Source organism: Tenrec ecaudatus, chromosome X (genome assembly GCF_050624435.1).
Source record: "Tenrec ecaudatus isolate mTenEca1 chromosome X, mTenEca1.hap1, whole genome shotgun sequence".
In the NCBI taxonomy this organism is placed as follows: Eukaryota; Metazoa; Chordata; class Mammalia; order Afrosoricida; family Tenrecidae; genus Tenrec; species Tenrec ecaudatus.
The window spans coordinates 117370759-117382909 of NC_134548.1; the positions used below are offsets into that span (position 1 = coordinate 117370759).

The following is a 12151-nucleotide window of genomic DNA, read 5'->3' on the forward strand; positions in this document are numbered from 1 at the left end:
AGCTAGCTTCTAGAACCTTAACATAATAAATTCCTGTTCTTGTGCTGCCCCTCTACTTTACCAAGCATGGGATCTTTTTCCAGGGCCTGGTCTCTTATGTCAGCACATCCAAAGTACATGAGATAAAGTTTCACCATCCTCGCCTCTATTCTTATGAGCCATCTAATATGTGGTACTTTGTTATAACAGCCCTGGGGGGTTGGGGGAAGGTACAATCTACTAAGAAGGCTGAGTAATGGTTTCTCCATAGATGTGTAACACAAGGTAGGCTCTCAACTCATTGTCATCAAGTAGAACAGAGCTGGCCCTGAGGGTTTCCTGTGGAGGAGCAGTGAAAAAGAGGAATGCCCTCAACGAGGTGGATTGACACTGTGGCTGTATTAATGGGCTTAGGCATAGGAACTTTTGTGAGGATGGTGCAGGACCCGGCACTATTTCATTCTTTTGTGCATAGGGTCACTATGGGTCAGAACCAACTTACCCAATACCAACAGTACTAGGGTTTCCAAGGCTATAATCTTTACAGAAGCAGCTTGCCTCATCTTTCTCCTTGAGAGTAGATGGTGGACTTGAACCACTAGCCTTTCAGTTAACAAGTGAGCTCTTGAGCCACGGCATCACCAACAGGGCTTGTAAGTGTTTAAGGGTGCCACAGGCAAGACACAAATTGATCTGCAGCTTAAAGAAGAATATAGCACATGGCTGGGTGGCAGAGTATTTATAAGTTGGGCTGCTAACCACAAGGTCAGCAATTCTAAACCACTAGCAGTATGAACCTAGCCACTTCAAAGGAGAAAAATGGGGCTTTCTACTTCCATAAAGAGTGTCATCTCCGAAACTCACAGGGGCAGTTCTACCCTGTCTTAGAGGGTTGCAATGAGTCGGCATCGACTCAGTGGCAATGAGTTTGGTTTAAGTTTGGTGGTGCAATCAGGGAAAACTCATGAAAGGAAACAGCATTGCCGATTTGCTGAATCCCTGAAGCCTTTCCTTAATACTCTAATGCCTGCTGATTTCACTGAGCTCTGAATGCCCTGAATTCTCAAGGTCTCTAGTCCATGGCGTGGTGCCTCATGATAAAATAGTGAGCTTTCCCTAAAGCAAAATGTACTCAAGTTTAAAGGCTGACCTTTATTCCACCCTTTCTTTCATAAATCGATGATATTGGGAAATCTAAAGGGTGCTCAGTGTCCAGTTTGTGTTTTTCTTGGGGGGGGGGGGCTTTTTATTTGTATATTTAATGTCCTTACTTGGCAAAGGAATCTTCTGATTTGGCAGGAGGTGGCTTTCACTGGCCTGTGAGAGCCAAACATCTGGGACCCTCACATGTTTACCATCTGTACTATTTATGCAGACATCTGAACACAAACCTGATTGCCCTGTCTCTTGTTTCCCTTCAGTTAGGCAGGTCTTCCAGTGAGATCCTGCAGGCCAGACTCACAGTCTCTCTCACTGTGACTGCCGCCCCCTCACCACCAGTCCCTCACACAGCTAGGCACAGGGCAAGTGTTTAGAAACATGCAGTGAAAGGCCTAGGTGGAATCACATCGACTTTGCAGACCTTTGGCAGTGAACAAGTCAAGTTCTGTTCTGTTTGGTCACTACAAAACAAATGAGGAGATAGAACAGAAGCACTAAACACAACATTAGGCCAATTAACTGTGATGGCCCATGAAACCTCCAAACTAAAAAACTACATCCCATTGAGTATTTGGTTATACATAATCTTAATATCTATACCTGTTTATTCTTTCTTGCTTGCTTGTGTTTTTCATTGTAATAAATACTCATGTAGATAACACAACTTCCTTATCGGTATAAAACTTATGACAGCAATTAGTACATTAATCAGTTGTACAATCCTACCCTTAATCAATATAAGTTTTACTTTACCTTAAACCAAAATTCAGCACTCCATTAGCAATAAATTTCCAACCCCTGACTCATCCCTGTTAACCACTAAGCCATTTCAGTCTCTATACATTTGCCTGTCATTGTCTTTGTAAATAAGTGAAGTCATACAATATTTTGTGGTTCTTATATCCCACATAATGCCTGTCCGTTTTATCCACATTGTAGCATATATCAAGACCTCATTGTTCTTTCTGGCTGAGAAGTAAATATTCCGTTGTATATATGTACCACATTTAGTGTAAGCATTCATCCATTGATGGCCATTTAAATTGTTTTCATCTTTGGGGTATTGTGAATTGCTGTGATGAATATTAGTGTACAAGTCTCTTTTTGAGTCTCAACTTTCAAATCTTTGGGGTCTATAATAGACCACAGAGTGGAATGGCTAGATTACATGGGAGTTCTAGTTTGAATGAAAGCACCATATTGTTTTCCATAAGAACTACTAGCAATGGCTAAAGGCTCTAATTTATGTACTCGCCTCCTCCTTACCACTATTTTTTAATTTTCTGGGGGTCTTGTTTTGTGCTTTTAAAAAAAACAAAGCATTTTATTGTGGATTAGTTGGCTTACAAAGAATCCCATCAGGTTAACATTGAACAATTCATACACGTTTTGCTTACACTCATCCATTATAATCCTGTCAATGTACCATTACTTATTCCAATTTCTCCATGTTTCTATTTCTCCTACTTTCCTAACCCTCTAAACTTTGCCGTTGGGTTAATGCTGCCCGTTGGATCTTAAATGGTTCATTAGTCTTCCACAGGGGCGAGTTCAATTGCGGGCCTGAAGGGTGACTAACAGTCATAATCTCAGGGATCTCGCCTGTCTCTATCCAACAAGTAAGCCTGGTCTCTTGATTCTGAGTTTTATTCCACATTTCTCTCTGACTCTGTCCTAGACTTTCTAGTCGGACCTTTTTCCAAGCAGGTGCTAACAGTAGCCAGGCACCGAACAGTTCTTCTGGTCTCAGGGTCTCGGAGACTGATGTTTGTGTGGTCATTTGGACTCATTTGGACAAATTGTTTCCATGTCTTCTGATTTCCATCTTTCTTCTTTCCTCTGGATAGAGAAGCATCAATGGTTGAACCCTAGATGGATGTTCATGTGCTTTTAAGGCCCCAGTCACTACTCACCCAAGTGGACTGTAGAATATTGTCTTTGTGAACTCTTTTGTGCCCATACACTTTGGAGTTCCCCAAGACTATAGCCCTGATCCCCCAGCCACAGCAACTTATTCCTTCAAGGAGTTTGGTTACATCAAGAAGTATTCATAACTTTGCCTCCTCCATGCTCTACCATATTCTTGGATATATTTGTAGCAAATATATACATATATTTGAAAATATATCTGTCAAATATATATTTTATGTATTTATAGGTATAGTCCCAGTCATCCTCCCACACCTGTTCAGCTTGCATGCTAGATCCCCACTATGGCAAGATCATGTATACAGTAGTATTTGTTTCTGTTGCCTTAAACTCTTACAAATCTCTCAATGCATTGATCTGCCATCATTTTTTAAAAACCAACCTGTATACTGTCTTCTCCTTCATGCAAGGATTTTGTTTGTTTGTTCATTTAGATTCTTAGCCATCCTAGTGGGAGTGGAAGGGTATCCATTTGAGATTTTGACTGGGATTTCTCTTATGGTATCTTTTCATGTGTTTGATGACCATTCAAATGTCTTTTTTGGGGAAATTCCTATTCAAGCCTTTGCCTATTTTATAATTGGGTTGTGTTTTTGTTGCTAAATTGTAAAATACACATCTATATGTAATCATTCTATTATGATTTGTTATCTGGTATCCAAAGATAGTCTCTCAGTCAGTAGCTTACATTTTTACATTCTAGGCAAAGTATTTTTTTAATTTAATGATTACTTTATTTAATTTTATCAATTTCACTGACATACAACTCACATATCATACATTTCAACTGTCTAATTGCATTCATAAGAGTTGTGCAACAATGCAAATATATTTATATATGAGGATGGGGAAATAGATCTATGTGCATATATTTATAGGTTTAGTATTAAAGTAGCAGAAGGACATTGGGCCTCCACTCAAGTACTCCCTCAATGCAAGAATACTTTCTTCTATTAAATTGGTGTTCTACGATGCTCACCTTCCCGACAAAACCACTGAAGACAAAGCGGGTGAATTGTGGTGAAGAAAGCTGATGGTGCCCGGCTATCAAAAGATATAGCGTCTGGGGTCTTAAAGGCTTGAAGGTAAACAAGCGGCCATCTAGTTTAGAAGCAACAACATATAATTACTGAAAGAGTTGATGTCAATATCCAAGAATCAAATTGTTCGATGCTTTAATTATAAGCTCTTGGGGTATCTAACTGGGGCCTTGGTGGTATAAGAGTTACGAGTTGGGCTCTGATCCACAAGGTCAGCAGTTCAAAACCACCAGTCACTTCCCCAGGAGAAAGATGGAGCTTTCTACTCCCATAGACTTATTCTCAGAAACTTATTGGGAAAGTTCTACTCTGTCCTACAGAGTCACTATGAGTGGACATTGACTTGATGGTACATAATCACCTCTGTAGGGCAGTAACAATAATGACAGATTTTTTTCCTGCAAAGTTCAGTGCTATTTTTTTAAAGTAAAAGGAGAGAATACGTGAAAACACTTAAGTCTTACACATATTTTTTACAATAAAAATAGAAGTCTGAAGACTTTTAATAATTCTTCTTGGGTTCAAGCTGGGACAGGACTAAATTGGTGTCAAGTGATCATACTTATTCCACCTTTGGCAACCATCAGCAAACTGGCACTTCCAATTAAGCCTGCAGGCATAAATTTCCCAGAGTTGTAGAATCTCATTCCCATAATGCCAGCCAAGGTTCAAGATTAGCTAGCAAAACCCAAATGTTCTTGGGATTCTGTGAGAGCTGATATGCACCCAGGCCTGCTAACCCCCAAAAGAGAAGTCCAGCAGCGAGGGACCGGGCACTACCTGCTTTCGCGTAGCCAATGATCCCACCAGCCCCAACCAGTGCTGCGTAGCCAAAGCCAAACCAATGCAGGGGCACTAGTGAGCTGTGCTGCTTTTCCATGGTTCTCTACCCTCTCTGTCCAACTGTGTGAAGACACGCTGCCTGCACCTGAACTGCTTTCCCGAGGTCAACTCTGGTGGGCGAAAGAGGGGCAATGTATTTTAATGAACCAAACATTTTTTTATTTTAATAAGGTACCATATATTAATTTTGTCTGTTTAAAAATGCTTTTCTTAAATTAGATAACCCAGCATTAAAAGCTAGATCTAAAAGTGTTACCCATACATTTTCTTCTAGGAGTTTTATGATTATAGTTTTCACGTTTAGGTCCTTAATTCACTTTGAATTTTTTTGTGTGTATGTGGTAATCCATGTATCCTATTTCACTTTTCTGCATGGGAAAATCTATTTTTTTCCAGCACCATTTACTGAAGAGACTCTTCTATCCCTCATAAAATGGATTATGCAGCCTTGTCAAAAAGTATCTTTTATTCCATTAGCCTATTGGTGTACTGGTATATCAGTATCCAGCTCTTTTGATTACTGGAGCTGTTTAAGTATGTTTTAAAATCAGGAGGTGTGAGTCCCTCTACTTTACTCTTCTATTTAAAATAAGTTATTTGTTTTCATTTCTGTAAAGAAGACTGTTGGAATATTAATCAGGACTAATAGGAATTTAGAGATTGCTTATTGACATATTTACAATAGTTCTGTTAACCTTATCAAGTCTTCCAATTGATGAACACACTGACATACTTAATGAAAGAAAACAGAAAATTTTCTTCCTAAGATAAGAAGAAAGACAAGGGTTCCCACTTTCACTATTTTTATTCATTGTTGTACTGCATATTCTTGTCAGGACAATTAAATAAGAAAAAATGAATAAATCCAGTTTGGAAAGTGAAATTATACTACAAAAGACACAATTTTATCCTAAAAATACACACAAAGAAGTTGATACACAAATTCATCTAAGTTAAAAGCAGTCGTCTTTCTATACCATGATTTCAAAGGTCGTGGATTTTAGAGACACATAAGGGAAACCCCAGGTAGTTATGAAAACTATTATTGAAAATCTGTGTAGAACTTTTTGTTGTTGTTCTGGAAGCTGTGGGAACAAACTCATAGCAAAACATTGGCAAACAATGGCTTGCTGGTTGTTTCTGTAAATAAAATTTTATTGGCACAAAGAAAAGCCTACTCCTTTATGTCTTCTTTATGGCTGAGTTTGTGATAGAATTACTGCATTGAAGAGTTGTAAGAGGGTGGATATATTCTACAAAGCTTAAAATATTTGTTTCCTGGCCCGTTACAGAAAAAATGTTGCTGACTCTTATATAACATCAGTATATCAGCTCCTTATTTTATCACCATTTACAGGTCTCGTGGAAAAATAATAGTTCAACAGGGTTACAAATGCATGCACCTCTGTACACCTATTCTGTCTTCAATCATTCTCCCAAACTAGACACCTATTCCCCTTTACCTACACATCTTGCCTTCTATCACCACATCCTACTAATTATATCTCCTTACTATATTTTGAATCTAGTTATGTCTCTCAATGTCAACTGCCCCTACATTAGTTCAAGACACAATTACTTTGTAAGAGATTGACAACACTTTTCTCTTTTATCTCCCACCCTCTTGTTTTGTTCACCCTCTGCCTCCAATTCATCTCTCAGTAACTAGCTGGAAAATCTTTCTAAATATACATCTATTTCTGTCACCTGTAGAGTAATATATATGGCTAAGATGTAGTAAGTCTGCTATCTATTGAATCATGGTCCCACAAAATATGTGTTGTAATTCCTAACCACTATGTCTGTGGTTATGATCCCATTTGGGATTGTGTTGTCTTTGTTATGTTCATGAGGCGCGATTAATGTAGTGTGTATCTTGAGTGGATTGCTTTTTACCTAGAAAAAGATTAAGAAAGGCAGCAGAGAGATGGGATAACATAGATGCCAATATCTCTAAGGAAATATGAAGTGAAACCTCAGGAAACAGCAACCTTCCTCCAGAACCAGCAGAGAAAGCCTTTTCTGCAAGCTGTAGCTTTAAGTTTGGCCTTCTAGCCTCTGAAACTGTGGGAAAATAGACTTGTGTCCATCAAAGCCCTCCACTTGTGATATTTCTATTGCAGCAACACTAGCGAAGTAAGACAGAGTCCTTCCTGTATTGCCAGGCATAGTTTGGAGTGTATTCCATGTAGTAATTCATCTTAATCCTCGCACTATCCTAATGAGGTAGATTCAATTATGATTTCCATTCTATAGTGGAAGTCACTGAAGAACCACAACCAAAACGTCAAAACTATTACCATCAATTTTATTGGAGCCAATGATAATAGTTTGTTTTAGTAAAACTCCAACATACAGAATGGCTCAAATGCATATTCATTAAGGGGCACAGGATGGCAGACCCTCCAGGTCATCCTGGGTTAATGCATTCCAGGCTACAGGAGCCCTCACAGAAGACTTGCCTAGACTAGGCCTGGCAGTGCCACACGTCATTCCTTTCCACTTCCATTGGAGAGAAGATATACTTGTGACCATCCTTCACTGCAAGGGAGACTGGGTGATGTCCAAACGTCAGTTCAAGAGGAGAACAAATGGTTTTGATGGGAAGTTAGTGAGATTTGTCAATATACTAACTAGAACCGTGGGCTCCTGTTTACCTTGGGTGTTGGGTAAATGATGGAAGAGGCTTCTTTCATGATCTTTGCACTAGCACGCTATTTAGATATACAGCAAAAGTTTAGCCTAGCCCATGCATACCCAAACCCAACACAATACCATTGATCCGTCAAGTTGAATCCTACTTCCAAGGCCACTGTACAGGGATTCCAAGGCTGTAAATCTGTATGGGTACTGCAGACAGCCTCATCTTTCTCTTGAGGGGCAGCTGGTAGATTTGAATCCCTGACCTTACGCTTGGCGATCCAGTGCTTAACCCAACAGCACTGTCAATGCTCCTTTGCCCCATGCATAGGTGGGGACAAATATGTCAAGTGTAAGCAGGATTTTAAATCCTGCTAGACCATTGAGCTCCCTGTTGAGTCACTTACCAGGAAGTAGCAGCTGGAGAGTGACTAGCAGTGCTGATGATTCCTTAATTATTAATCACTGACACTTTGTAAATTGCATTTAAGGAAAATCCCCAGCTGGGTTAGTATACAATATTATAATGTTGGTCCTCAAATATTTCTTCCTCCTCTGCAGGTCTAGACTAGAGAGGGTGCTAAATAGATGGCAAAGGGGCAACCTAATTCATGGCGAGCCAACCGAGAGTTGCTGCAAACCAAAGTGGGGGGAGAAAAAAAATTAAAGTAGAACTCATTTGTCTTTCAAACCATAGCCACAGGCTTGAGTTTCTTCCCTGTCCGTGTGTGTTTGCCCCGACACAGTGAAGTTCTTGGCAACCCCATATAGATAAGGGGAGCGAGAATAGTCAATCAAGCTGAAATGAAATCGCCCCAGGAGACCCTGGTAAGAGATAGGCAAAACCCAGAAGAACTTTGTAAAGCTGCAGCTCCTGCTCTACCTGCCGGAGATTCAGATTTAGGAAGTCTGTAGTGTGATCTGGGAAGCCAGAATTTTTAAATCTTCCCTGCTTATTCTTACACAGAGAGCTCAGCTTGGGGAATTCCTGCTCTAATATCAAGACAGAAGAAGAAGAAGGCATGCCAAAATATTATAGATGGAACAGGGGGTTCTTAGTATGTGGAATAAAAATCAGCCCTAAAGAAAACTAGTCTTATAGCTTGACGTGAAGGGCTATCCCAGGGTTGACCAGTTTATGGGAACCTGGAGGCAAGCCTTTTTCTGATCTATGTAGTTGTTTGCACAGTGTGCCTATAAACTAGGAGAAGTATTAATACATGTAGACTTCCTCTGGACATCCCATATGCCTAACTTGTTTCTTTTCCCCCCCCTAGTTTGTTGCTCAGCCTAACTGCCAACAGTTACTTGCCACCCTGTGGTATGACGGCTTCCCGGGCTGGCGGCGGAAACACTGGGTAGTCAAGCTTCTGACCTGCATGACCATTGGGTTCCTGTTTCCCATGCTGTCCATAGCCTATCTGATCTCACCCAGGAGCAACCTTGGACTGTTCATCAAGAAACCCTTCATCAAGTTTATCTGCCACACAGCATCCTATCTCACCTTCCTCTTCATGCTTCTTCTGGCTTCTCAGCATATCGTCAGAACAGACCTCCATGTGCAAGGGCCACCGCCAACTGTCGTGGAATGGATGATCTTGCCTTGGGTTCTAGGTGAGCTCAAGGGCCTTGGAGCTAAGGTCAAACTTCCTCCCAATCCCCCTGAAGAAATGGGACAGGGAGTTAGTCTGCCTCTGAATGAGGATGCTTGCCATCTGTGCTGTAGGGCGTTCCTGTGTTAGGAGTCTTGAAAATGCCTTCCCTTCTGCCCCATGTCCTGGTCCATCCATATTGTATGCTCCGTAGCGAGATTGGCAGTACATCCAGAGTATAACGTGCTCCTGTTAACCTTCAGGGACAGAGGAGTGGTCTGTCAGTTGGTTACAATGGAAAACCAAGTATCAGGCATGATTAGCCTCAAGTGACATAGGCAGAGTAAGTCCCGATGAACTTACTCATAAGCAAGAGCACTTGGTTCTGTGCGTCTCACAGTTACTACATGCCACCTCAGTCTGGGGTGCATTTCCCAATAAGCAAGGTAAATAAATTCTTTACCACAGCAAGCATGTGAAACTGTAGAATTCAGATTAGTAAATAAGCACAAGGAAGTTTATGCTTACCTTGCTTACTGGGAACTCCATCCCTGTCAGAGGTTTGGAATCTGTAGCAAGGTGCTGTGAGGTATGCCCGAAACAGAATGTTGGATGGGGTGAAAACATGATCAGTAAGTAACCACAAGTAAACCTGTGTTTATCTTGCTTATTGGGTAACTTGACACTGACTCGGTATTCATTCGGGACCCGCCATCCTATTCGGATACTGAGTCCACATTCAAGAGGTGAACCTGGGAAAGTCATACCACACACATCGTGGTTTAAAAATAATAGCCTTATCTCAGTAGTTTGCAGGGATACTGTGCATACCCAAATATCAGCCACGGCACCCAATTTTACCATAAAAACAGCATTAAAAATGTGCTGGAAAACTCAACTTATACATGCATATATGTGGTAATTAGGTTGCATTGGAGTCTCCCAGGCACTGCTACCCCCCACGCCTCGCTGCTCAGTTTTGTGACCAAGCCAGCAGGATCGCAGCACCTGCGAACTTCGCTCGTTAGCTGTTCAGAATCTCAAGTCCCACCCTGGATCTATAGAATCCGAATCTGCACTTTTCCATGATCCTCATGTGATCCACATGTACACAGAAGCACAGCTACACATTTGATTATTTTCTACATGCCAAGGCTAAAGCTATGCCACCAAGAGGGCTTCTGTGAAACCTTCACACAATGAGAGAAAGAAAGAGGATCCTAAATTATTTGGAAGCCCCACTGTGTTAGGTTCACCATCCAGTCATTTGGGCCATAGTCAGTTTGCTCACATCAACACCCATTGAAAAGTTGTTCGTTTAGCACACAGTGAGAACTAAGAAACTACAGTAGGGGTTCTCAACCTGTGGGTTGTGACCCCCCGGGGGTTGAACGACCCTTTCACAGGGGTCACCTGATTCATAACAGTGGCAAAATGGCAGTTATGAAGTAGCAATGGAAAAAATCTTATGGTTGGGGGGGGGGGTCACCTCAACATGAGGAACTGTATTAAAGGGTCACGGCATTAGGAAGCTGAGAACCACTGAAACTGCTCCCTCTCCCAAATTGGAATGGGGTAGAGCCAGACACCCAAACAGCATTCTAGTATTTATGGTGTTGATGCTATATGTGAGTAATATTTAGAAAAGTACATGTGTTCATCATCCAGTAAAAGCTATCATCTTTGGTCAAGTTCAAGACTGGGCAGTGGGGTAAGAAAGTAAGCAAGCTAAGTGATGACTATCTCTAGGGACTTCACTGGCCCCAGTTAATTCATTGATTTCATCTTTTTTTTTCTTTTTTTTTTTTTTTGACTTGTGGGGATCCTCCTGTGATGACCAGGATAAACCCTGTGTAAAAAGAAAACTTTTGCCTCCATTGCTCAGGTTTCATCTGGGGGGAAATTAAAGAGATGTGGGATGGTGGATTTACTGAATACATCCATGACTGGTGGAACCTGATGGATTTTGCAATGAACTCACTCTACCTGGCAACTATCTCCTTGAAGATTGTGGCCTATGTCAAGGTACGTTGGAATGTCAACCATCTTTCTAAAGCAATGGTTTGGGGTTGCATTACCCTTTAGTGTTAGGAGCCTAAAAGGCTCAGGGGAAATATGTAGATAAACATTTGGTTTTATATGTAGATAGACTTTACTACATTGGTTTTAAATCAGAGTGCACAGAACCAAAGAAAGTGAAGAATGGAGCGATTATCAGCAAATCCCTTCGCTGCTTACATTTTCTGGGAAAAAGCCATTTCCCCAGCCAATCGGTGTTTAAAGCCTCTCTACATAATGCCTGCCAAGAAGATGACCTGCTAGTGCTTACGTAGGATGGAGACAGGCAATCCATGCAATTCATTATTTCCAAAAGCCTCTTTCCACCCATTAAGAAGGGCTACTTGAAATTTCCCAATGTCATTCTCCCGGTGACACATTCATTAGCAATCCTCCTTCCCTCTAAGGTCACACAGAATGGCTAGTCTTTCTCCATAATGGTGCTTTCTGATATGAAGTCACTTCTCCTTAACCTGAGTAATCTCTTCTCAAAGTGAAACACTCCTACTTCCTGTAACTCTTCTTGATAGGCCAGGTAGCAGAACTCGCCAAACTTCCCTGAAAGAGACACCATCTTCTAATCAGCTCTGCTGCCCTCATCACTTCCATCACTCGACTGACTCTTCCAGCAGTTAGTTATGCAGCCCACTCTTTGTCACCTTACCTGTGCTTTCCAACCAATTCAAATCACACGCATGCGCATTGCACACGCCTGAGACCACACTAGGTACTCACAGCCTCGGAGTTCAGCTTTCGTGATGATTAACTAGTGGGATGGCAATTTTCCCTCCACTCTGAGTTTAACTTCTCCAGCATGAGGAAAGGCTGGCAATTCTGTCTCAAAGCTGGTCTAGTCAGTCATGCTTTTTGGCACGAAATCCCTCAGAATGGGAATATGGCTGTTCCCCA

At 41.3% G+C, this 12151-nt stretch overlaps 2 protein-coding genes across 2 annotated transcripts in view; one reads left to right on the forward strand and one right to left on the reverse strand.

Moving 5' to 3' along the window:
• Nucleotides 1–12151, forward strand: part of TRPC5 (transient receptor potential cation channel subfamily C member 5) — a 146760-nt gene that overhangs the window by 81637 nt on the left and 52972 nt on the right. Inside the window, exons 3-4 of the mRNA XM_075538842.1 lie at nucleotides 8870–9206; nucleotides 11070–11209. Of these exons, the coding sequence (XP_075394957.1) occupies nucleotides 8870–9206; nucleotides 11070–11209 (477 nt within the window). The remainder of the gene's footprint in view (nucleotides 1–8869; nucleotides 9207–11069; nucleotides 11210–12151) is intronic.
• LOC142434723 (transmembrane protein 14C-like) lies at nucleotides 4658–4989 on the reverse strand. The gene is given in 2 exon segments (XM_075539350.1): nucleotides 4658–4787; nucleotides 4880–4989. Coding segments are annotated over 2 exon segments (240 nt in total).